The sequence below is a fragment of the Cyprinus carpio genome, chromosome A25 (genome assembly GCF_018340385.1).
Source record: "Cyprinus carpio isolate SPL01 chromosome A25, ASM1834038v1, whole genome shotgun sequence".
In the NCBI taxonomy this organism is placed as follows: domain Eukaryota; kingdom Metazoa; phylum Chordata; class Actinopteri; order Cypriniformes; family Cyprinidae; genus Cyprinus; species Cyprinus carpio.
The window spans coordinates 4,853,399-4,878,982 of NC_056596.1; the positions used below are offsets into that span (position 1 = coordinate 4,853,399).

The following is a 25,584-nucleotide window of genomic DNA, read 5'->3' on the forward strand; positions in this document are numbered from 1 at the left end:
TCTCATGTTTAAACAGCCAGAATGAGAAAAGCATTGTCACCCAAAAACAGAATCCATATTGTGGTAGGTTATCTCTCATGTTTAAACAGCCAGAATGAGAAAAGCATTGTCATTTTGAAATCCCCAATAGTCAAAATAAGGTCTGACATAACATCCAAAACGGATATGTGGCATTTGATATGCGTAAATTGTTCAATCCTAGCATGAGTGGCTGTCATTACAAAGCTAAAAGGGATATGCTTTTTTGTAATGGCCTGACATTAACGTAATAAAAGGTGCCAGCTGTGCATTACTCTTAAAACAATTAAGACTTAAGATGTTACCTGGGACAGGTTAAGATACTATGCAACACAAATAAAAGCCAGCAAAAACCAGCAGAAGACTGTCATAAACAGTGCTTCCCACTTTGTACGTAAGCAACTGGCTGCTGTTTTCCTTTTTACAGGATGTTATGTTGGCAAGCGTAAAAACCAACAGATAAGATTTAAGCGCTTTTGAAAATTTTGCTCAGAAAGTCTCTTAAGAGGTTTTTAGTGCGTTTGCTGAAGTTATCTGCAATAAAGCTTGTGCTTTAATTAAGGGTTTTCTGTAGTTTCCTTATTACTCAATTTGGCTCATACATCAAACCCTCAAGTTTAAGACAGCAAATTCAGTCATTATTGTTTTTCAAGGAAAAAAAAAGATTTTGGAAAAAAAATGGGGGACTAGTCCATTATATTCTAGACTAAACACACTGTAAGAGGATATTTCCATTATTTTCAAAAAAAAAAAGCATTTGGCAGTTCAGAATTCAAATAAAAACAGACACTCATTATGCAATGTGCATCTCTCGAGATTGAGAAAGCTGCTTGCATAATTCATGCCAATTTTAAACACCAGTGATAAAAAACGACTGTTTCATGAAACAGAAAAGCACTTATTTTTCAATGAAGACTAGGAAGACCTGAATATATTTTTTCTTAAAAAAGCGGGGGGAAAAAATCCACAAACAGCATTGAGTACACACACACCGACTTTAGAACGAGACTCATTCAATACACAGAACCAACACCGTTTTTCAGACTAATCTATCGCGCATGATTTGTTGCTGTTACCGAAATGTGACTTCTGGTGTAGCTTCCTCTTCCAGCCCTTTGTCAAAAGATCTTGATAGGCTTTGCCATGCGCTCTACCATTGATTAGCCTGAGATGACATGGAGACGGGACACTTCTTATAGGTAACTGGGAAATGCAGACAAGATGTAGGGTGGAGGAGAGAAATTAGAGAGGTTGCTATAGGCAGTCCTGATTTAGTCTAACCCACGCCAACAGGATTCTAAACCTCTGCCTAGTAACTGGCGAATACTGATGCGTTGATTTTTTTTTGTCATGTTTGGAAAGAAAAGCTTTTGGTATTGCCGGTCCACTCTGGCTGGAGGTGCACAGGGTGTGGGCTTAGTCATGCAGTCTTTGGACACATCTGCCCTGCCTTCTCCTCTCGAGGAGAAGACAACTAAGACAACCTATGAAACAAACCCCATGTTGGAGGCACACACTGGTCTGATCTGATCAATCATCCATCATCTTTATCACCATCATCATTATTATAATATTAATTATTAATATTATTAAACTACTATTTTTGTTTTTTAATAATCTAATAATTGGCATGACACTCTTTCGTAAATCACCCTTTTCACCCACAAGTTTGGGCTCTATTAGTCTACAAGAAACAAGACTAGTTTGCCTTGGATGAAGAAGTACTGTTGACAGTTTTACCATTAAAAAAAAAGTAAAGGGAAAAGAAAAGAAAAAAAAAAAACCGACAACATTTATTTGGATATAGATAATATATATATATGTATAATATATATATATATATACGTATAGATTGGCAACTCTGTGCACCAGTCCAAGGTGCAATAGGAAATCTGTTTAAATGTTTTGGTGATGTAAGTGTGTTTAGTGTGAGACTGAGAACTATTTGGGGTTATCCACGCTGCTTAGAGGGGCTGGCAAAGCCTGCTGAGAAGGCTCTGAGGTTTTGCCGTTGTTGGTGTTCAAGCCATGACTTCCATCTTCCTGCAGCTCTACTTCCATCTTCCCAGCATCCTCTACACAACTGCTGTCATTGGGAGGGATGTTCTCAGAGTCTGCATTATCGACAGCACCCTTCTCTTCTTCTGGGTTCAAGTCGGTACAAACACAGTCCGTTCCTCCATTAGTCTTTACATCCCTGGCCTGAGGCGATTCCACAGGCTCCGCCATTTTTGCTGTATCTATCATCTCCTCGCTAACTGTGGTTTTGAGAACTTCCGGGACACTAACTCCTGATTCACCTGATGCAGCTTCAGGTGTGACTGCGGCCGCTGGCTCTGCCATTTCACCCACCTTTGGCTCTGCCTTCACTTCGGGAACTGCTACGGTGACTGGTACTTGCACGCTAGGCTCAGTGGGACTCTCCTGCACACACACTTGTGTAGCATCCTTTGAGTCTTTCATGCTCCCTAACTCTGTGCAGTCCTGTTTAGAATCCTGTAGGATGTCCGTCTCCATGGGCTGAGTCAAGTTAAAGCTCTGGATGAGGCGGACCAGGTGTTTTACCTTGTCCAGAGAGGCCTGCATCTCCTTCTGACGGGCAAGTATGCTGTTCTTTGTCTCCATGCATTTCTGTTAAATAAAAGGAATACAGCATTATATAACAAACACAACTTGTTAAAAAATTACAGTCATTAAATAGAAAAGAAGAAATACCAAAATCTGTCATGAAACCAGAGATGGCGCAGGCTGATGGGTCCTTAACGTAAATGAAGATATTCTTAGCATTAAACGACTTGTCACAAGCTGATTGGTTCATGTTGCATATGCAGCGGGTTATTTTATATGCTATTTGTGCAGCAGCAGTATGTCTTTAATACTTGCTGCCCCCTAATAGTCGACTAACTGTTTACAAAATTTTATTAGTCACAGAAAAGAGAAAAAAAAAAAGAATCCACACGACGTGGCGAAATCACGCAGTCTGTGACGGACAAATCGTTAACGGCTGGTCTATGTGGTAATGTAGTACATCGGGCAGGACATAGGCTACACTCACCTAACATTCATCGACCTCAAAAAATCAATATAATCTTAAACAAGAATGTAGTACCAACTTCAAATGTTAAATCAAACTAAATTAAACCCACAAAAAACATCTCCTCTTAAAATACTTAAATAATATTATGAAAGCATCTGTAAAGACCCTACGCACACACAATAACAATCAAAAGCCACTGTGATCATTTGCTCTTAAAATACTTAAATAATTTTTGGTCATACAGTAATGCATCTTTCATATCTGTAAAGACGCTACGTTTATTCGTGTGCACTCAGAATAACAATGAAAAGTTGTGCTTTGGTAATATAATCCAAGCAAACAGGATGCGCTTTCTGCCATCTCGGACTCTGTGAACTTGAGCGCGTCACTTCGAAACTCTGTATTCTTGCCTTATTACAGATATGAAAAATATATCTATAGAGAGTGAAACTTTTAAATGAACCAATTCAAATAGAAAACGAATATTCTCAGTTTATGAAATCTGTATGAAACATGCATACAGGCGCATACTGCGGAGATCAGTGTCACCGACTTCATCTCTTAAACTAAAAACAGAAAGCACTACTGTATCAATAAATTATTAAAACATTAATGCAGTGTACTTGCTCTTTTCCCCTAACACATTCATAATTATTATATTTGCCGGTTCGTTGTGGCAAGCCTTTTTTGCGAGCGCTTAGACTATGTAAGCAATTAAAGGCTCATTATTATGATTTATATGGTTTTATTAATAAAAGTGTGACTAATAGTCGACTTATGCTTAAAATGAGCAACTACTAGTCGACCAGAAAAATCTTTAGTTTAGTTTAATCTTTAAGTAGCAAGTGCAACTTGCAGCAGCAGCAATAATCTACAAATACAGCAATAACTAACAGCAGCAGCATTTCAGCAGCAGCGTAGCAGATTTATTCCGCCAAGATCAAATACATTAGCATTGTCATATCCATTACCATGCTAAAATCTTCAGAGAGTTCTCATGATAGAACCACGTAGCTATACAGTGCGACAAGCCATACTGAATATTTGCAGACATGAAACAAGAAAATAAAGCTGAATGTTCATCTTAAAATTGGTTTTCTGAGGCAAACATTGCTTCACAGAGATGTAGAACAATTGTATAATTAATCATGTATCCGGAAAAGCTCCAGTTACAGATAAAAATAAATAAATAACTCACTGTTATAGAGTTGCTGAGCTGTTTCACTCTCTGTTCTAGTTGCTCTCGTTCCATCTTTAGTTCGGCACTCCATTTCATTAATTTCTGCTTCTCTTCTTCTTTTGCTGTTGGACAGGGACAAAACACTTACACATTTAATGGGCTATAACATAGATGTATGCATTTGGTTATATATAATGGTAACACTTTATTTTAAGGACCAAATTTTAGCTATTGATTAGTTGCTTATTAGCATGCATATTACTAGCATATTGGCTGTTTATTAGTACTTATAAAGCACATATTAATGCCTTATTCTGCATGACTGTATTTTGGGTCCCTTAATCCACCCCATACCTAAACTTAACAACAACCTTACTAACTATTAATAAGCAGCAAATTAGGAGTTTGTTCAGGGAAAACTCTTAGTTAATAGTGATTGTGTTCCCTATTCTAAAGTGTGACTTTAATAAATAATAAAAAAAAATTACTTTTTTAGAGTAAAAATGTTAAATTGGGGTACAAAATTCTACAATTGAAAATCAAAATCTCTCTACCTTCTTTGTAAGCAATGTAGGAATGGACGATTGCTAGGGTTCCTGGCCATGGAATGGCCTCTTCCTTCTTCAGAATCTGTAAAAGAAATTCTCTCAATAACAGACCAGTGCTGTGCTCATTTGACCTCTGGAAAGCCATGAAAGAAACTGAGATCAATTGTATATGGCAACAGTGATGAACAACAGAACTTCAATGGGAGTGCTTGATGCTGTATTACACTTACATGATGGGTGGAAAAAAGGCACAATCAATACCGAACCATGTGAGAGCTTACAAAGGACGAAACAGCCTTCATGCCTGAAGAAACTCATTTTGTGTAAGGGGAGAAAAATGTACACTTTTGTGTACATTTTTGGCAAGGATAGGGAAGTTTGATCTCTCAGTCAGTCTTCCATTTCTAATTATATAAAAGTGTTTGTGCTTTAAAGGACTGAATTCCAGTTAAAAGGAGACTTCACTGACTGGCCTGGGAAAGGAGTGGCCAAGGCCTCGTTGTGCTGCTATTATTTACCTGGTCTTGACATTTAGGACAGATCCACATGCCTTTGGGAATGTTTTTGAGGGGTGGGTCCAAGCAGTCGAGGTGGTAGACACGCGAACATGTATCACACATGAGCAACTGTCCACTGCGTCTGCACACAGTGCAGAAATCCTCATGGATGTCTCCCTGTCAGGAAGAACGGCAGGTGTCAGTACCACCGCCCCCTTCTGTTCCGGACCAATCAAATGACATCGAGAAAGGCGGGGAGGAGAGGAACTGACTGCTGATTGGAGGTATATGTCTAGTGGCTCACTGGTGACTGGATTGTTCACTTAGGCAGGGAACTGGATATTTAGCTTGTAGTTTTATTACTTCTACTATTATTGGGATTATTGGAAATAAATCATTATTGAAAATGTATCATGTGATTATGAGTAATGAGTATTTTGGCTTAAATGCTAAGATGTGGTGTAAGTATTTTTAAAATTCTATACTATAATTACTTCAGGCCTGATATTTGTGTGGGAAGTAGAGAAAGACTGTTCACTTTGTAAGACTGCTGGCTCCATTTCAACAAATACAACAAATAAACACATGAATGACAGTGCTGGTAGGTCAGTCTTTCTCTTTCCAAGGTGGATACGGGACTCTAACAGGAGTTACCTTGCTCCGGTACACAATGAGGTGTACGGGATGAATGCAGTGAAGGGTTTTGGGGGGTAGGGGCAGCCTGTGATGTAGATAACTCTACTAGAACAATAATAATTGTGGGGGCTTTCAACAACATGGTCACCCAGACTTGGCAGGTGGCTACTTACATCCCCGGAGCTGGGGCTGGGCTGGGGGACAGAATGAGGGTGGACAGAGAGGGGAAAGCCCCCCGTGTCAGGCCGCTCAGGGGCTGGGGAGGCGGGAAGGCTGCTGGTGGGGGAGAGCAGGGGGTTGCAGCCCAGCTCCGGCACCGCTGTGCTGCTGGTGGTGGTTGTGGTGGTGCTGTATTTGGGAGGGCGACCTGAGTGAAATGAGACAGACAAGAAAAGAAAAACAAACAAAAAAAGAACAAAACCAAAAGGAATAGAAAAAAATGGAGGAGGAGGAAAAGGGAAAAAGAAAGAAAAAAAAAACACAAAGATGAAATAAAATAATGGCATTTTCTGGTTGCAACATACCTTAGAGAGGGGATCCTCATTGGCTAGCATGGAAACAAAGGAAAGGAGGAAGAGAGCGAAGGAGAAATGGAAGGGAGGGTCACAAAAAGCAGTTAGTGCAACAGACGACCACAGCAGCATGCAGGGAATTTGAAAAGCAATGAGCAAAAGAAAGAGCAAAAGAAAAAATAAAAAAAAAAAAAAAAACAAAGCCTAAACCCAAATACAAGTACACTTCATCTGCAGGTGGCTCCTACATGAACAAGCTATGCATCAACCTAAAATAGGCAAAACAATATAAACATAACATCTAAAGCTATCAAAGTAGCAGAGAACCAACAGACTCTTACCAACTCAACCTACTCAAGCCAGTACTCAAGTCTATAAGTAGAGTCCAAGTCAGGTCTTTCAAGAATAAAAACCCAAGGGCCAGTTGCATACACAGTCACCACGTTAAGACTGTGTCTTAAGAACTAGTTTGACCAACTAGCAGTTAACTAAGTGGTTATCAGTCTTACTTTTCAGACTTGCAGGAAAAAAAAAATAGGTATCCAAATTTTAAGACTAGTCTAAACAGTTTATGCAACTGTCCACAAATCAACGCTCAAGTCTTTGAGGTGGAGTTAATATCAAGTCTTTCAAGGCCAAGTCTAAGTCAATCCCCAAGTCTTTGGGGTGAAGACCAAGTCAAGTTTTTCAAAGCCAAGCTTAAGAAACTACTTAAGTCTTTAGGTTGAAGATCAAGTCAAGTCTTTAAAGGCCAAATCTAGCTAAATTCATTATGTCGAAGCACTGCTCTAAAATTCAACAGCAAACAACAAGATATTCTCAAAGACAAAAAGGGTGCAAAGAGCACACAAGAGACTCAAATCTGAAGTGAAGCAACAATAAGAGGATATAGTTCTTCCTGTAAGCCTACTGACATTGTTCACAAGTCTCTGATTTTGGAGTCTCAAGTCAATTGCTAACAAGTCCAAAACAAGCCAAATTCTCCATCACTGAAAACTATACAAACTGGAGGAGCAGTTCCTCAACCACCACTTTTATAAGCCACTTTTTAGGTCTACTGAAACACTGTAGGTCTGCAGAGAGATCAAACCCTAGCAAAGACACAAAGCAGAATTGCAAGAGAAAGCAGAGAGGTGTCTATTAGGTGTCTGTTAGGTGGTACATAGAAGCAGCAGGGCTACAATACATCAACTTAAGCAACTAAGACAGGCAGGTACAGACCTCTCTTCCTGGTGCCTTGATGCAGTGGAGTGTTCAAGTAAGTGACAGCATTCTTTTTCCTCTGAGATGTTTGAGAGAAATCAGAATGTTAGAGCTGGGTTGGAAGTACAATCTAAGCTCTCAAAATCAGACCAGAAGGAGCAGAGAACTACAGAACATTAGTCTGTACCTCAGGTTCAAACACTGCTCCACTGTACACTGGGTTGGCTGTCGTTCTCCTCTTACGTTCTTGTCTTCTGCTCTGAATCTCTGGAGAGAAAGGACATCCCATGCACATCTGGTTACAAAACATCCTGTCCTTATAACTTTAATTTTGTGGAAACCCTCAGAGCAGCATTGACACCAGTGGGACTTACCTTCAAGATGGTCATATGTCACCAACCCAAGAGACACCATAAAGGCAAGCTTCTGAAGGAAGAAAATGTAACAATTTATTATTTAGAAATTAGAATATTTGTCAGACATGATGGTTTTGTTAACTCTGTGAAGGTGCACAGTACCTGTGGGCTCTCCTCACGTTTTGATTTTTGAGCTGGAGGAGGAGGAAGAGGAGGAGAGGATGAGGGTGGTGTACTTGTGACCACCTGTTCTGGTCCTCCCTGTGGTTTCACAGTCTGATGTAGAGAACAACAAACAAGGAAAGCACTTCAGTCAGCTGAATGTTTGTTTCTTAGAGCAAGTACAACAGCTAAAACTTCTCCTGTCAGATAAAAAAAAAAAGTCTTATGTCTGGAGCAAACAATCAAGCTAATAAAAATGGGTGCATGCACCTTCAAGTCTGAGTTAAGGTTGCTGATTTGAAGTGTCTGGGCAGGACTGATGACAATGCCTGTGACTTGCGTGGTGCCACTCGTGACTGCAGTCGTGGTCTTGTCAATGGTGGCGCACTGTTGTCCGTTCACAATGTGCACCTGATGAATGGGCCCGGCAGAGGTAGGCAGAGATGACGTCAGCTTGGTGGTGAGCATCAGGGGCCGCTGGATTAGAGGAGCCGCCACCATGGGAGGAGGAGCTGGAGCGATGGGCACATTGATGGGCGTGGGGGGTTTTGGTCGAACCTGTGCAATGGTGGAATGGGGTTGGGTCAGAAAGCAGACCATGGCTCTCCACACAAAAATATAACAAAAAACACCACACTACCACCACCCCAACAACAACCATGCTTTTTTTTAATAAGTGGCAACCTCAGCCATAAGTAATGCCAACACTGAGCTCTGGTTCGCCTCTCAGGGACTAGTTTAAAAGTTGATGAAAATGTGTGGAGATCTCAATTTAGGAACTCCAAAACAAACCAGGAGCAGGAATGGGCAACTCTGGCCCTCAATAGGGCCTTTTGCACCACTTTAGTTCCAGAACTAAATGTACAGTACTAAAGTACTGGGATGGTTTTGCGTGAACTATTTCCCAGTACCATTTGAAGGGTTGCATTCACACCGCATAGGAAGTGATGTAAGCTGGTCGACAGCGACGTCATTTGTGCGCGGCGTTCAACAACGAAAACTAAGAAGAACAACGTTAACAACAGTTGGATGGAGGACGCTGTGATCGGAGCTGTGTTTTTGTTGTGTCTCGCGGGTTTCACAATAATGGACATGGAATGTCGACGTATACGTAAAGCGATTGAAAGAACGGAAAAGAGGGCTAAGAATCTCCAACGGCAACTGGCAGTGCTACATTTGCTACAAGTGCCTGCACTTCAGCAACCCTCCATCTATCGCTGTTCTCCATACTTGCGAAATAAGTTGACACAATGTTTACAGTATGTTTATATGGTGTTTTAAATCATGGTGTGTGAGGGTGTTTTCTAACGTGTCTGGCCAATCAATGTATACTTACATCAAGGGTAGTATCAGGTGTGCTGGTTAGACCCTGCTCTGGAATAGGAGCTAATTTGGTTCTCGAAAAAAGCAGACCGGTACTAAAATCGTACCCAGTTCCGGAGGTGCAAAAACGCCAAAAAGTGGGTAGCTCCACAATTAGTTCTGGTACTATGAAAAGTTTCCCACAGTGCAAAAGGCCCTTATGTCCACTTTCCTGCAAAGTTTAGCTCCAATCCTGATCAAACCTGCCTGTAACTTTCTAGTAATCCTAAAGAGGGAAAGACCTTGATTGGACTTAAGCTCTGCAGAACAGTAGACTTTGAGGGCCAGAGATGTCCACCCTTGCCTTAAAGGCATAGTTCACCCCCAATTTAGGTCATCATTTACTCACCCATATGTCATTCCAAACCTGTATGATTTTCTTCTGCAGAACACAAAATAATACATTTTGAAGAATGTTTCAACTGTTTTTGTCTGTATAATAAGTCAATGCATCAATACAACATTGGACCTCTCCGACATTTTTTGGATATACTTTTTAAAACAGTGACTTTTGAAAAAGAAAAAAAAAACAACAACTCTATATTCTCTTTTGTGTTGCACAGAAAAAAGTAAGTCATACAGGTTTGGAACAACATAAGCGTAAGTAAACGATGGGTTCAGGTGGATTCATCTGAGCTCACTGTAGCATTACGTAGCTTTTTGAGGTAAAAGGTGATATACTGACAGTCTTTAAGGGAGTGGGAGGGGGGTTAATGATAGGTTCAGCCAAAGCAAATATCAAAATAACAAAACAAAAGCAGAAATAAAAAGCTGCAACTGAAGGAACAGCATTGTTACAAAGGAACAAACAGCAACACACTGTCTTACTCTCAAACACCATGTCTATACCAAGCATAAGAAACATACATACTGTAATAATTAGGGCTGTCAAATGATTAATCACGATCACATCCAAAATAAAAGTTTTGTTTACATAATATATGTGTGTATACTGTGTATATTTATTATGTGTATATAAATACAAACACATGCATGTAAATATTTTCTAAATAATATAATTAATGTGTGTGTATATATATATACATTTATATATACATAAAAATATACCCTGTACACATACATATATTATGTAAACAAAACTTTTATTTTGGATGTGATTAATCGTGATTAATCATTTGACAGCCCTAGTAATAAAATACCAATTTTAATACCAATGGACCTCTGCTGAGTTCAACTGTTGAACGAGTTATGCAGCTTGGACACTTTCAGTGTAGAAGACTCAAGCCATTCCAGTATAGACACGGTGCTAAGGGAGCTTACTCACTAGATAGAGCATTTTGAGAGTATGGAAAGAAGCGGGCCTTTGAAATAGAGCAGTACTAGCGTGGACAGAATTTTCACTGATCAACAGATGCCTAGGTCAGAGTGCAGGACAAAAATTATACTTGTCATTTTCAGAATCGTAGCATTTTTTTTTACACAATATCCTAAATGAAATCAACAGAATCGTAGCATTCTCTAACAGAGCATAAGATCCATAAAGCAAACACAAAAAAACAAAGAAAAAAAAATCAAAGCAAAAACCATCAAAGCAACAGCCAGTGCTGGGAAGAAGAAGGGGAGCATCAGTTTTATTGGAAGGAAAAAAAGCAGAATTTGGGTCTCTAGGTGTGGAGGAGTGATATTTTGAAGTTTGGGTGACTGTGTTCAAGCAATTTTAGTTCCCATGTTAAAAACTCTTTCAAGATGAGAAGTTTAAAAATATCTTGAATCGGAATGTCTCTGTAAACAAAGGCTTTACAGACACGAGGCCTCTGAAACTAGGTTGTGTGTCGCTCTGGTGGCGTCAGTGTGGAACTGCACATACATAAGGGGAGGGGGCAGGTCTAACAGAGACGCACCTGTGGCTGAAAGGTGGGTCGAGGCGTCAATCTAGGAGGAGGGACAAACTGGGGAACTTTGATGGGCTGGGCAGAGGTGGTGGTGGCCTGCACCTGTGACAAAACCAGCTGTTTATTGGCCACTCAGCAGGTGACATGAGAGAAATTCACACAACCGTCTGCTTTTAGAGTAAACTATCCCCTATTTGGTTACATCACAGAAGTATGTCACCACACACCCCTACCAAGCACATCATTACTGTCAGAAAGGAAGTCATTTCAAATCTTCATACTAACTGGAGACATAAACATCCTGTTCTAAACACATCAAAGCAAAGTGGGTCTGACTATGACTAGTCTACAACAAGCTATGCAAGAACACAGACTGGCATTTCTACCTCAATTTAAAATTGTTATATTTAAGCTATATGGAAACACTAAGTGAAGAGGAAGAATTTTTAGCAGCAATTCACACTCACGACAATAACATTCTTGGACACAATCCGTGTGCCCGCATCTGTATCCTGATTGGGTAGCTTGCTGGCCACCTGAAGGTTGATTGGTGTGCTCTGGGAGTCAGAATTGGCGCCGGGTCTCGGGGGGTTGCTGATGGCAGTGACCATGGCGACTGTAGGGCGTTGTGTTGCCATGGAAGCAGGCATGGTGGAGGTGGCAGCTTTCAGCACGAGAGGTAGAGTCTTTGCAGTTATAACCGGCGTCACGGTGAGAGTTTCTAGTCGAGGAGGTAGGTTGGTTGAGGGAAGCACGATGAGGAGACACAAAAGATGTTAAAGTGCTATTGACTACATTCTTCTGCTGTTAATGTGTACAAATTATCAGTACATGTGAGAAAAAAAATGGTCTGTCCTTGCCTTTCATCAAAATTTAATAACTTGAAATGACTTTTCATTCCATTGATGTTACCTAGAGAGCAAGTGCTATTGGATAATGTTAACCAATCACCTACTGAGCCACTGATTTAACAAAGTCACATTGCAGCTTTGGCTCCATTCTGGTATGCAACGCCCAAATGTCAAGTGTTAAATAATATTTTTCCTGTTGAATAATCAGTTTCTCTTAGATATATGCCACATCACATAAAAAAATGGTTGTAAATGCCACATATAAAAAAATCAGTTTCTCTTAGATATATGCCACATCACATAAAAAAATGGTTGTAAATGCCACTTTTAATTATATGAAGTTCAACTGTTCCTAAATACTATAAAAAAAATAGTAAATACTATGTTAAATAGTAACACATTCATTTTAGTTGTTCTTACAAAAAAAAAATTAAAATACAAAAAATTAAAAACAGAGAGGCTGTTTGAGGTCATACATTATTGGCCATATAAAAGAAATAACACTCAAATAAGATTCTAAGGTCACGCTGCCCTTATTTTTCACAAATTCAAAGCTTATTTCAGGGACAAAGATTTGTTTGTTTACAATTACAGAGTGTGCCTTTAGAATAAAGCACCGCAGATGACTCTGGGCAATTGTTTTTCAATAAACCTTTTGCGTAAACTAGCTATTCGGTTAAATATTTGCTACACTAAAGGAATCAAATTCATGTCTTAACAGTGTTAAATTAGTATTCCACCACAAATCACCTCTGAGTATAACGCTGTTCTACACATTTTGTCTACAAACTGTGTGGTGTTCGGGGAGTGAAGCGGTACCTGTGGCGCCCCCTGGTTGTGTGGAGGCCCTGTGGGCAGCTGTGAAGGGGGACAGGTGGACGTCAGCAGCACGGTTTTACCGTCTGCGGTTGCTGGGAGCATCTGCAGTTTCAAGTCAGGCTCCTGTTTCACCAGCAACTCCTTCCTCAACTGCTCAACCACTTTTTTCTGAGAGAGAGAGAAATTACTAGGAAACCATACATCCATTCGCAGTCACATTTTGAGGAAATGGTGATTACAGAGAAACAAATTGTTCTGAACATACACATATGCACTTTTTCCAAGAAATAAAAATGGAAAGACCTCCCCTCGCATCTCGTCTTTTAAATGTTGAGTTTATATCTGGTCGCAGTGGTTTCTAATAATAGATCATTAGTCACCAAATTCCCTGGTTTTCTTTGTTCTGGGTGTGAAGCTAAGCCATGGCTTTTATTCAGTCAGTCTTAAAAGACCCTTCAGGTACGAGACCATCTTAACAACATTGGAAATGCTTTTATAAAGGCCCAATGAGCGCTACACACACACATACAAGCAGAGAAAAACGTGATTGAAATTCATCTCACACACTCTGCTGCCTCAGAGTCCTCTGGAGCCAAAGCGCAACTAATAATGCAACCACACACACATTCCTCAACAAAGCCCTTACGCTAAGCACAACATCAAATGAAAGTCTCTTCCTCAAAATGAATTTTGACAAAACTATTTTTCTCTTTAAGCGGACGATCAATCATATAGTAGCGGCTTTAGACTCACAAGCAGAAAGTTTACATAAGCAAAAGACCTCCGTGCCAGCTGCGGGCCTCACATCGAGGCTAAAAATCCCATAAATATAAATTTATGATGCGGAAAGAATTCATATGAATGGAACTGAGATTCAAAGGCAGAAAAACTGTATTCACAGTCGACAGGATTGAAAAAGAATCTGAGGAAGCATCAACCTTTCGACCTGATACAATACACACAGACACACGTATCTTATGGAAAAAACAACTGAATCTTATGAAAACATGTGAAGGTCATATTTTATTCCAAATTCAAACAGAATAGGAAAAAAATATATAGATTTATTTTTAGAACTATTATATTTTGTTGCATAGTGACATTATTTTCAATTAATAAATTAATAATAAATATAAACAATTAATAAAAATAAATAAATAAAATACCAGTGTTATTTTTAATGAATATTAAAGATATAATGTAGTTTTTTTTTTTTTGTAATATTTTGAGACTGTTTTATTTTTATATTTTCTGTTTTCATTTTAAGTTTAGTTCAATTTTAAATCATTTTATTGTGCTTTTGTAATTTTGCTTTGCCAGTTTGCTGAAATAAAAAGGTTTTTGTATTTTGTTTATTATTTTTTATGTTTCATTTAAGTTAACGTTTATTTGTTTTTATAATGTTACTTTTAGTTTCAGTTTTAGTTAACTATAGAGACTCTGTGACTTTTTTATTAGCAAAAACTAAATACATAACATAAATATAGTTTGATTGAAAAAAATAATAAAATACAGTATGGCTCCAAAAGTCTGAGACTGAATTAAATCTTTTAAATCAAATGGTTATAAGACCATTTAAGTATAACGAAATGTATATTTGTATTAAATTATAACACATTATATTATATATACACATTATAAGGTGAACTGTGAGCTAGACAGGTTCTTGACAGGTTTCGTGAGAGAACTGAATTAGCATTCACTGAACAGTTTCATCATCTCATGCGCTAATCCTCGTCTGGATTGACTAAGGCTACACACACATACAATATTTGCCCTCAACATTTGAGTAGAGTTAAAAAAAAAAATCAAATCATCTGTACTTATAGTGATCTATTCTCTCTCTCTCTCTCTCTTTCTCAGGATAAAAGCTCAAAGCTAAGCCAGCGATCTATGAGTCAGTAAACTGGGACAATTCTCTAACTGGAGAATTTCAAGAGTAGGAAGAGAGAGAAAGTGAAACATTGCCCCAAAACAGCTGTGCTACAAATCCATACTTTTCAAGAAGCGATTGAATAAGTGCAATCTCTCAAACTCTCTGACAATCTGGAGTGTTTCCACCTCCCAGCAGGAGCACATACACACACACACACACACACACACACACACACACATTTTCCCAACTGCAAAACAATTAAATACACACACACACACACACACACAGCCGGCTGCATGTATTACTCTTCTGCCACAGTTGTTAAATGCACAGATGCCTGTCTTGCTGGCTGCTCTTTTCTCAACTGCAAAACAATTAAATGTATCAGTCTTTGCTTATTTCCACTGTCATTAAAAACTAAAAATGAAAAATCAAATCTGCTTCAACAACAAATAAAAAACTTCACCAAAAAAACTAAAAACATACCTGAATAAAAAAAAATAAATGCTTCAACTAGGGTTAAAATACATTACTAAAACAAAAAAAAAAAAAATCTAAAAAAAAAAAATAAAATTAGATGAAAAACTAAGTGAATTTGAACAGCAGAAGCACTAAAATCGCTAGCTGGAAATAAATAAACAGTAAAACTAAACTAAAACTGAAAAAAGGAATATATTAAACATAAATAATATTTAAAAAAGTAGGGCTGTCAAATCGATTAATCGCATCAAAAATAAAAGTTTTGTGTACATATATGCATGTGTACTGTGTATATTTATATGAAGATTTACACATTCATTCATGTATATATTTAAGAAACATTTACGTGTGTGTGTAGCATAAAAAAATTACTAAACAAAAACATGAAATATAAAAAACTAATATAAAAAAAAAAATTCAATTACTAAAACAAAAATGGAATATAAAAAACTAATAAAAACTATAATACATAAATAATACTAAAACAGCACTGGTTTCAACATCACAAAATCAAACAATCACGTCACTGCTTGAAATCAGAAGTTCAGAAATAATCATATTTAACTAAATGAAACTACATTTCCAATCAACCTTCTTTGCAGGCAACAACTGGATAAAATATATCAAACTGTACATTAAATGCTTATCCTTAGTAGCATTAGTTGATGTCTGTAAGTATATGAAACAGAGAGAAAGCCTGATGAAATCATCCAGTGTCTTTTTTTCAACCCCAAAAAAATCACACAATCAACCTTTGCTCACTGACACATATTTGTAGGTTTCACTGTTCAGAAACATTAATTTCAGCACCCGAAGCAGTGAATGACGTCACAATGACTGTGAAAGTTCTTACCTGTTTCTCACTCAGAGCTGTGATTTTCGCTTGGAGCTCGTGAAGTTGTTTCTTCAGATCTGCGTTCTATGAAGAGCAAAGATAAGCGTAAGAATCAATTATTTTTGAAACCATGAAATTGCTGAATCTTTGTTTAATAAAATATTTATACACACCGCCAAGCTGCCTTATTAGTATAGAAAATATAATACTCAGCCGTCAATCATGTTAAAGCTCTCAAACAAACCAGAGGATTATTTCTGAAGAGCAACGTCATAAAGAGTATTTACCTGTGGATCCTGCTTCATTTGGGCAACAAGTTTCTATGGCAACAGAAAAGAAGACAAGAATTTGCAGTCAAAACTTCTGCCATCGGTTTTGGAGGGAGTTACAGACATGGTGTGCCATCTACAGGCCACATGTGGAACTACAGCTTATTGCACCTGCCTTATATTCAAACAAAAGCAGACTGAGCAGCAGGCAGCCTGCCAACAGCTTTCTGTAACTGTCCTCCAGCTACCAACGGTTTGTAGAGACAACGTTTAATATGTTAATTTGGAACAAACATTTTACATTTGCAATGAACAAGTGTAATTTATATGAAATTTGTTAATTTCAGTTGATGAGTTGATCTACATGGGGTAACATCAATCTTTGAGGGACAGATATATTAAAGAAACGAAAAAGACGGGGAGAGTTGGGTAACTGTGCCACAAAGTTGGCAAGCAAGAATAAATGAGATGTAAAATTAGTTCTCCCCCAATTATATTTCAGGACATCTGCTATTAACGGAAATGAGCATCTATAACATCAGGTAATACAAATGTCTAAATTTAAAAAGAAACTAAATTTAAAAAGCGGTCCCATTCACATTTTCATAAACCAGCCAGAAAATGTATTGAAACAGTATGAGAATTAAAAGTTACTATCATTATTATTTGGGCCACTTTTAAAATTTTTAATAATGTAATATTGAAAATATAATAAATTAAGCATTTAATAATTCATGATTATTCATTAGTATGATTTTTTTTTCTTGATTTTATATTTGGACAAAAGCATCTGCTAAAGGCTTAAATCTAAATATTTTAAAATAAATACATTGTTTTAAAATTGAATTAATTTCACCTAAAATGTACAAATTAATTCTAAAATAATTAGATAAAAAGTACCCCATGAAATGTCCATAAAAATAAGGCACAATATATTAATATGAAGGAATTTTCTGTATAGGTATTTTTAAGCATTGCGTTGTGATTTTGGGTTAAAGTAAATATCCATAAAAACAAAAAAAAAACACTACTAATAATCTTCCACCACAGCAAAAAATTTCTTTTTTTTTTTTTTTTTTTTTTTTCTAACAAGGTACATCCACGGTCCTTTTTCAAATATACAGTCACATGACAAAAATTGAGAGAGCCACTTTTCTCCAAATTAATAAAAATAATAAAAAGAATCTTAAAAGTTTCTGCTGTCCACCAGTAGGCAATAGTGAGTCATGCGAGACCACAATCAACCGTTTCAGCTGCCCCAGATGAGGCAGAGATCCCGCTTCCACCTGCCTGTCAAATATTCCAAGCGATATGAAGACAAAACCAGACGGCAGTACAAAAAAAAACCCTCCAGTATGTAAAAGAACACCTGCTTGAGATGATTTGTTAAAATTGAAGTAATGGCTTACTCTTTATCTGCCCAGTATGACCCTGATTCTCCTGCTTTTCCTTTCTCTCCTTCCCTCCCTCCCTGTCTTTTTGTCTTTCTCTTACCCCACTCAGACAGCTCGACTAATTTTCTGCCTGCTGGGACACGCCGCCTCTGACTGCGAGGGACAAGAAGAGAAACATATCTTCATTTATCACTAAGTGCGCTGGAGGACCTGGAGACCTGTTCTACTAGACGCCGAAATCTTTTGAATCATCTATAAAACTGCTTTAAAACAACCTGTCTATACAGCAACGAAGGTGCTTTCTGGCATCAGATTGTGATTTATAGTTCTCAAGTACTGAAAATACAGTGACACTCCAGAATTGCTTTCCCCATGTGATTTAACTGATTAGAGGCCCATTTGCGAGATCTCCTACCTGATGGACTTGTATTTCCACTTTCAGGGCCTCCTGTAATGTTTGCAATTCCATCATTGATCCAGTTCACCAGAAAGAGAGTCCCAGGAAACTTTCAGCCTGTCTAGAGAAATCAAACAAGAGAGGTTTTGCACTTTTTTTTCTATTTTATGTATTTAAGCTTTATTTTGTGAGATGCTCAGCGGTTAACTTAATCCAATACCACCACGAAGGGGAACACAAGTCGGTATATAATAGGGTTTGAGGGAACAAATGTAAATCGCGGCGTGATTCATGATGTCTCAGGTGGTAGTAAACAGACACGCTTTATTCAGTTCGCATTCTGCAACTCCGCACTGCAAGAAGCTCTTGTTTAGGTTCAAAAAAGTATTTTGGCCAAACGGGACAACGAGGAGAAAAAAAAAACTCAAGAGGGTTTTTTGAAAAGCAATTTTCTGGGAAAACTAGAGTTGGTGGAGGATCAAAATTGTTGCAATCGAGAAGATGGGCAGGACTGTTTGCATGACGGACAAATCAAACAACCTTGATGCTTAGTGTAACAATGAGCGAAACGGAGGCAGTGTTACAGACATTCATTCACTCTCATTGATTTTGGTGTGCGGCCCTGTGCCAAGAGGACAATTATAACAGAGGCTATTAGAGGACTTACCAGCTGGCACTAAGACTGGTGTTCACACGCTCTCTCCAACTCCCTTCACAAGATGAAACACACACACACTATTAGATGGGAGAGAGACACTCCAATTCCCTCTCTCTCTCTTATACAGTCTGTGTTAAAAGGGGCAACATTGCAAGCGCAGCATTCAGCGGGTTTCTAATTGCTCATCCCGTCTATGAACCCCACGACAAAAAAGTCCTGCATCCCTGCGCATCTCCCGGCGTCTTCACAGACCTAAAAATATCTTCTCCAAAACCCAAGCATCGGATTTGTCCTTTGTGCAGTTCTGCCAAATGGAGTTCTGAGATATTAAGCGAAGCCTGTACTCGCCAGCGATGACATCTGTCATGACCACACGGCAGATGGGTATCTCAGGACCTTCAGCCTACAATGCACAGGAAACGACATCCTCTCAAATCGACAAGTGTATGAGTCACTCTGCCAGTCGTTGATCAAATAAAGTCTATAATAACACACAACTAAATATTAGGATCACTGGAACTTTAAGAAGAGATCTGTGTCAGCTTGGGTGCCCACAAAAGTTGGGAATGATTATGAAAACCTAAGCTGATTATGTACATTTTCTTCATTTTAAAAGCACATTGTCCATATTTATAATATACTAAATAATAACAATTCTTGAAAACTAATATTAACTAGTGAAAAAATATAAGCTGAGATGGCTTAGTGGTTAAGCATCTCTACTACTAACTACCAGAAAACAATACAAAATAATAATAAAAATTCAAAACCTATACCAAGTCTCTGTAAGAATTTACAGAAAGTCACAATATAATTATTAGGGGTAGGCTTTATATATATATATATATATATATATATATATATATATATATATATATATAGTTTTTGAAAATTTAAGCTCATAAAAATATATATATCCCTTTATTTAAATTACGTTCAAGGAGAAAGACGTTATTTTTTAATAACAAGCTTATGATTGAGCATTATACACAATGTTAGATTATATCTCAAGGTTTTCTTTTAGTTGAAAATGTGTGTAAACAAAACAAAACAAATGTATATATATATTTAGAACAAGCTTTCAAGCTCAGGCAGAGCAAATGCGAAAAGTAAAGCAGACCGTGCCAATGACTGTACAGAGTCGGCCTATGTTTATCCTGTTTATATTGTTCACATGTTAATGTTGAGAAAAACAATAATATCCATATGCTTGGGTGAAATTTGGCTCTGCAGACAGATAACAATAAGACTTTCCAGAGACACAAAGATAAATGTGTGCAAAGCAAAGTTTCTTACAGCGCTGTGTGTTTTCTGCTCTCTACTTCAGGAAACTTAAAGGAAGCACGTGTCTCAAGATCATTTGGCTGTCAGATCAGCTCTCTTCTCGGCTCACTCGGCTACAGCTGCGCTTACCTGCAGTCATGAATGCAGTGATGGACAGATGTTTTGGTGTTTGGATTTCATGTGATTTCTCATAGTGGTGGGAAATATTATGATAACTCAGTTTCACTTGATCAAAAGTAATTCTGTTTTGTAAGATCATTTAGTAAGATACTTTTGATCAAAGTAATTCCAAACTTTGCGTGGCAGACGACAACATTCTGTGATCAAATACAATCAACTTGTTAACATGCTCCACAGTGCATTGCACAGCAAAGCAACATGTAGTTAAATTTTGATTAGTGTTTTTATTTTTCAAATATAAATCACAGATCGAATATTCGACTATTTGTGCACACACCCCTAATTATTATTACTATGAAATAGTAACAATGTAAGTATTAAAGTAAATAATCATAATTGAACTCATGAAACTTTGGTAAGAGGTACATTACCCTGAAATAGCCAGGGAAAAGTGAGCTCATTGAGTATTTTGTCATGGATGCCATAAATTTCATTTGTGTTGAATCATGATGCTGATTGGCTTTTAGAAAGCATTTGAACATCTTAAATCGGGTGACTTAAAACCATGCATATTAAATCTAAAAAAAAAAGATAATACATTTACGTTTGAGTTTACAATTCACATTAAGGTTCTTATAAATAGCAATAGGAAAGCTATACAGTACAGTAACACGGGACTTTTCTTGTCTCTGTAAAGTTTTTAGTGACCTGTTGAAATGTTCTTTGTAAAACTGTACAACCAACCAAGATCAAGTCTAGTTGTAGTTTGCTGAATATATAATGTTCTTTGTATTTAAAAAAGTAACACAGCAATATGAATTACATAAAATTGAGAATAAGTTGAAACAACATATTACTGTATTCAATCAGGTACATTGTACAACAATATTATTACGCCACATAAAAACTAAGCATTTTATTTAAAATAAATGCCTATAAATGTATCAACAGACAATCATGGAAATTATTTAATTCAACTGTTAACAACTGATTCACTGATTCAGTGCTGAGAATGAATAACCTTAAGCAAACTGATATAAGATGGCTAAAAAAAAAATAGACTAAATAAGAGTAATAATGTGAATTATTTTAATTTTGAAATAGTATCCCGGCCTGGATGAGGTAACAGAATATCACAACTACACCTGACAGGACACAAGGACTAAAATACTTCCAGTGTCATGTTACATAAACCAATACGTTTTGTTTTGCATAACTGCTTGATATTCATGAACTGCATCAACAACAAAACTCCTGTGTATATTTCAAAGTAGTTTCTGAGTATCATAAAGGAATTCTATCAATTACGTACACTGGTACGTCACGTGGAATCATAAATACCCAAAAGATCTGACTACCACAGTACAAACATTAAAAGTAAAACTACCTGGATAAGGAAAGGAAATCAAAACCTAAAGAAAAAGAGCTCAACATTTCAGATGAGAGTGCAAACGCATTGTAAAGTTTCTCAAACAAGTGAATATCAAAATTTACACACAATGAAAGCAAAACATGAGCAGAAAAACAAAGCAGATAGAAAGCTAATCAACAACAATAACAAAAGGGTAAACATGTTACTAAAGTTTGACAAACATCAACAATCAGTTGAAAACTTAAATAAATTGATTCTAAATCTGTTGAAAAAGCACCTACATTTCAAAAAAGGCTTTACAAAATGATCCAACTCTACAATCGTGTACAAAATACTCACAGACAGTTAAGGTGCAGTTTGACCCCAAATTATCCTGAGCTATACATGAAACCGGCCTTTAGTTCTGTACATCTGATCAGGGATGTGCAAATGACAGGAAAAGTTAAGAAGCACTTTGATTAGGCCACTATTATAAACCTCAGGGAAACACGGAAGATGATGCCCAAAGTGTTTACCGCCAGCATACTTTCACAAAGATTCACAAAGGAGGGGGAAATGCACTACAATATGAGGGTAAATGCGTTCTGAGTTTCCTTTCCACTCTCTATAAGAATCTGCTTGTAGTCGGTACAAGCTTAAACACATCAGCTCCAATAACGCAGCCTCCTCCAACCAAAAAAAAAAAGAAAAAAGAAAAGAAAAAAGAAGCAACATTTAAAAAAAAAAAAACACTTTCTAAACAAACAACAAAATCGCAGAGCTTTAAAAAGCATTACTTTATCACCCACCCACTACAAGCCGAGACACTAAAAGCGTTGAAAACTACCAAAATATGAGTGAATGTTTTTTTTACAAACCTGCTGCTGGATACAAGGAGCTTTCATATTGTGCTACGGCTAACTCTGCTAAAGCTAACAGGCCAACAGCACAAATTACAGTTAGATGGACTCGACTGAGCCGCAACCACTAATTCAAGCCATGCATGAGCAAAAGATCTTTATTCTACCCTCTTTTATCCCCCCGCTGCCATCGGATACAATGTTTCCACTGAGCTGGAAACAACCGTTGCGGCAACAATGTATCCAGCGAAGTTTAAAATGTTACAAAATAACAAAACGCGCGGAACGTTCGGCTCACGCGCTGCACTTAGAAATACAGCACTCAACTCCTAGAAATAAGCGGAAATTCTGATCCAAAATCATCGGGATCCTGACTTCTCTACCTACCCGATCGCGACGGGGTTAGGATTTGGAAAAGCGACGAAGACTCTATGAACGATTAAAGTCCAAAAACGAGGCGCATAAAAGTTGCAATAATAAAAAAAAGATCCCAAGGTGCACTTACCCTCCTCTACTCACTTGAGCAGTAGTGCCTCTCTCTCCCCACAAATTATTTAAATAAATATTTACAAACACTCCGAGATCTCGGTCCGATCCGATCCCTCACATAGCTGTAGTGGTGCTCTGGGGTGGATTTAGCTAGGTTAACGAGCTTATTTTTTGTTTGTTTAATTTTAATTTGTGTGTGTAAAAAAGAGAGAAACTGAGATACAAAACAAGAACTCTTCTTCAATCTCATTCACCACAGCCGCAGCACACGACGATTCATCCGCGCAGGAAGAGGGAGACGAAGGGGGCAGGAAAAGTAGCCGTCAAATAGCACAAATACTCCAAACATCTATCCAAGCGATTCAGAAACATCGTGATTACTGTAAAAGTACGCGTGTTTAGTGTAAAAGTGGACGTGGGGTTTCCTCAAAACGTGTTTGGGAAGAGGACTATTTTTTGTGACGGTGCGGCGAATTTATTTCACTTTGCCTAAGGAACAGCGGTAGTGCGTCTCCCATTGCCTAGGGAAAAACCCGGATGTAAACTCGGCGAAACTCATCTGGACAAGAGAAGTGGCAGTCTAACTCATTCAAACTCATGAATATACACTCACAGACAGCAAAATGAGTTTTTTATTAGCATACTGATTATATATGCATATCACCATAAACAAAAACAGAATAAATGTTTAATTCAAATATACAGTAATACAAGTGGTTAAATTATGCAAACAATATGCATACATTAAAAAGTGCCAGACTGTAATAAAATAAGGGAAAGGTGCTGCTTAACGAATCTACCGATATTATAAGCTATTTATTAATAACAATATTATATGCTCTAACAAAATTTTACATTTATACACTGCACTATGCCTACAGTTTTTAGTCATAAAATAATAAAACAAAAAAATCCATCATAAGAATACATAACTAACCCAACAAAAAAAATAATTAACAACAAAAAAAAAATTTTTTTTTCTATTCTACTGCCATTTAAATATATATCACTTACAAAACCACATGTAGTTTTCTTTTTATGAAATGTCCTTGAATATGTGTTAATGAAGTGACAACCTTTTTATGACATTTGTGATTTAAAGAATGACTTGAATTCCCCTTTTCTATGACTAATGTTATTTACAAAATAATGTATGTGTGTGTGTGTGTGTGTGTAAAACTTTACATTAAAAAGAAACACAACACTGTCCCAGGACTGTAAAAAGTTACATTAAAAGGCAGACATTCCTGAAAATGTCGATATAAGTCATTTATCATAATCTTTTATAATTATTTCTCTAAAAAGTAAGCAATTTTGTCTGCTAATTCAAAGTCAGTGCAACTGCCAAGAAGCCATTTTGTTGCCATGTGACAAGAAAAACCTCAACAAAGAGCAAGTTTAAAAAAAGAACAGAGAGATAACCCTTTGCTCATATATATATACATATATATATATATATATATATATATATATATATATATATATATATATATATATGAGCACGCTGAAATAAAATATTTATCATTGACACTTATACAAAACATTATTGTTAGATGTACAAATAGGATCCAGACAAATGCATCTAATGTCTTTGACTTCCTCAAAAGTGCTATTAATTATACAGGACTCACGCTGAAATATATAATTATGTCACCTACACCCAGTGTCCATCCACAACATATTTTCAAATATGCAATGTCAATATAAATGTACACTCGTGTCCTTGTCAACACTTCAGAAATCACAGGTGTAGCTAATCTATAATTCAATTAAATGTTCAGTACAACGTTTCACAGGATAAAGCGCCAGCAAAAGTGACTGCATCCCCCATCCAGACCACCATGTCTGCCTGACTCCACTTCACTCCCCCCATAACCTAACTAACATCAAGTCAAAGTAATGCCGCTGTCACACACGACTCAAACCGATCCAAAGCTCACCTCCATGAGGTGTGATTTATGCATTTACCTTGCTAACTAAGCTATCAGTCGTGTCGATCGTCGCGTACCTTGCCGAGACCAAGGACGTGTGATGAGAAGCGCGACACTTTCGTCGCCCCCCTTCTCGCGTGAGAAGCTACGTGACGTCTACGCCTTGTCGTCTGTAATACCTTTTGCCAGTTGTGTGTGTGATTTTGTTAAATGTCTTAAGTGCTGTAGATTAGTGTTTTTTGTTTTGTTTTGTTCGGCGCAAAAAGAAAGAAAAAACCTGCATGTTATACACCTCCAAATCCCCGAATATTTCATAATCTTCAGAACGTTGACGAAAATATGACGAGTAAAATTAAAATTACACTGCAATATAGCTAATCAATGAACTTACAATGTTATTTAGAAGTGCACTTGTAAAACAACAACCAGGAACAACCAATTCACAGCTTTCTTGTAAGCACCATATATCACTAATGGCACAAGATAATGGCAGTATAAACCAAATGGAAAGACAACATTTTATGTTTATGTGTTTTGTCCCCCAGAAAACCGTTAATCGAAAAAATGGCTTAATGCATTAACACAGTTAAATCCAAAGGCCAAATT

The 25,584-nt window shown here is 37.4% G+C and overlaps 1 protein-coding gene and 1 long non-coding RNA gene across 10 annotated transcripts; one reads left to right on the forward strand and one right to left on the reverse strand.

Annotated features, from left to right (window-relative positions):
- Window positions 1-42: 42 nt before the first annotated feature.
- Window positions 43-23,402, reverse strand: LOC109098238 (PHD finger protein 21A-like). Of its 9 annotated transcripts, none has more exons than XM_042715104.1 (17): window positions 23,064-23,402; window positions 18,304-18,406; window positions 16,513-16,545; window positions 16,244-16,309; window positions 13,035-13,202; window positions 11,832-12,083; window positions 11,374-11,466; window positions 8,420-8,707; window positions 8,150-8,263; window positions 8,006-8,057; window positions 7,819-7,898; window positions 7,650-7,710; window positions 6,090-6,463; window positions 5,302-5,457; window positions 4,790-4,865; window positions 4,254-4,357; window positions 43-2,649 (listed from the first exon to the last, which is right to left on the reverse strand). In XM_042715104.1, exons 2-17 carry the CDS (start codon window positions 18,358-18,360, stop codon window positions 1,960-1,962), a joined length of 2,664 nt encoding a protein of 887 aa, XP_042571038.1. In that variant the 5' UTR covers window positions 18,361-18,406; window positions 23,064-23,402; the 3' UTR covers window positions 43-1,959. The 9 variants fall into 9 exon arrangements, with proteins under 9 accessions (XP_042571038.1, XP_042571044.1, XP_042571041.1 ...); XM_042715110.1 differs by having other exon boundaries at window positions 6,441-6,463; window positions 23,064-23,399; XM_042715107.1 differs by having other exon boundaries at window positions 6,090-6,283; window positions 23,064-23,396.
- Window positions 17,600-19,702, forward strand: LOC122135552. Its single transcript, XR_006153589.1, has 2 exons — window positions 17,600-17,847; window positions 17,998-19,702. It is a non-coding gene; the product is annotated as an uncharacterized LOC122135552 (long non-coding RNA).
- Window positions 23,403-25,584: the final 2,182 nt, after the last annotated feature.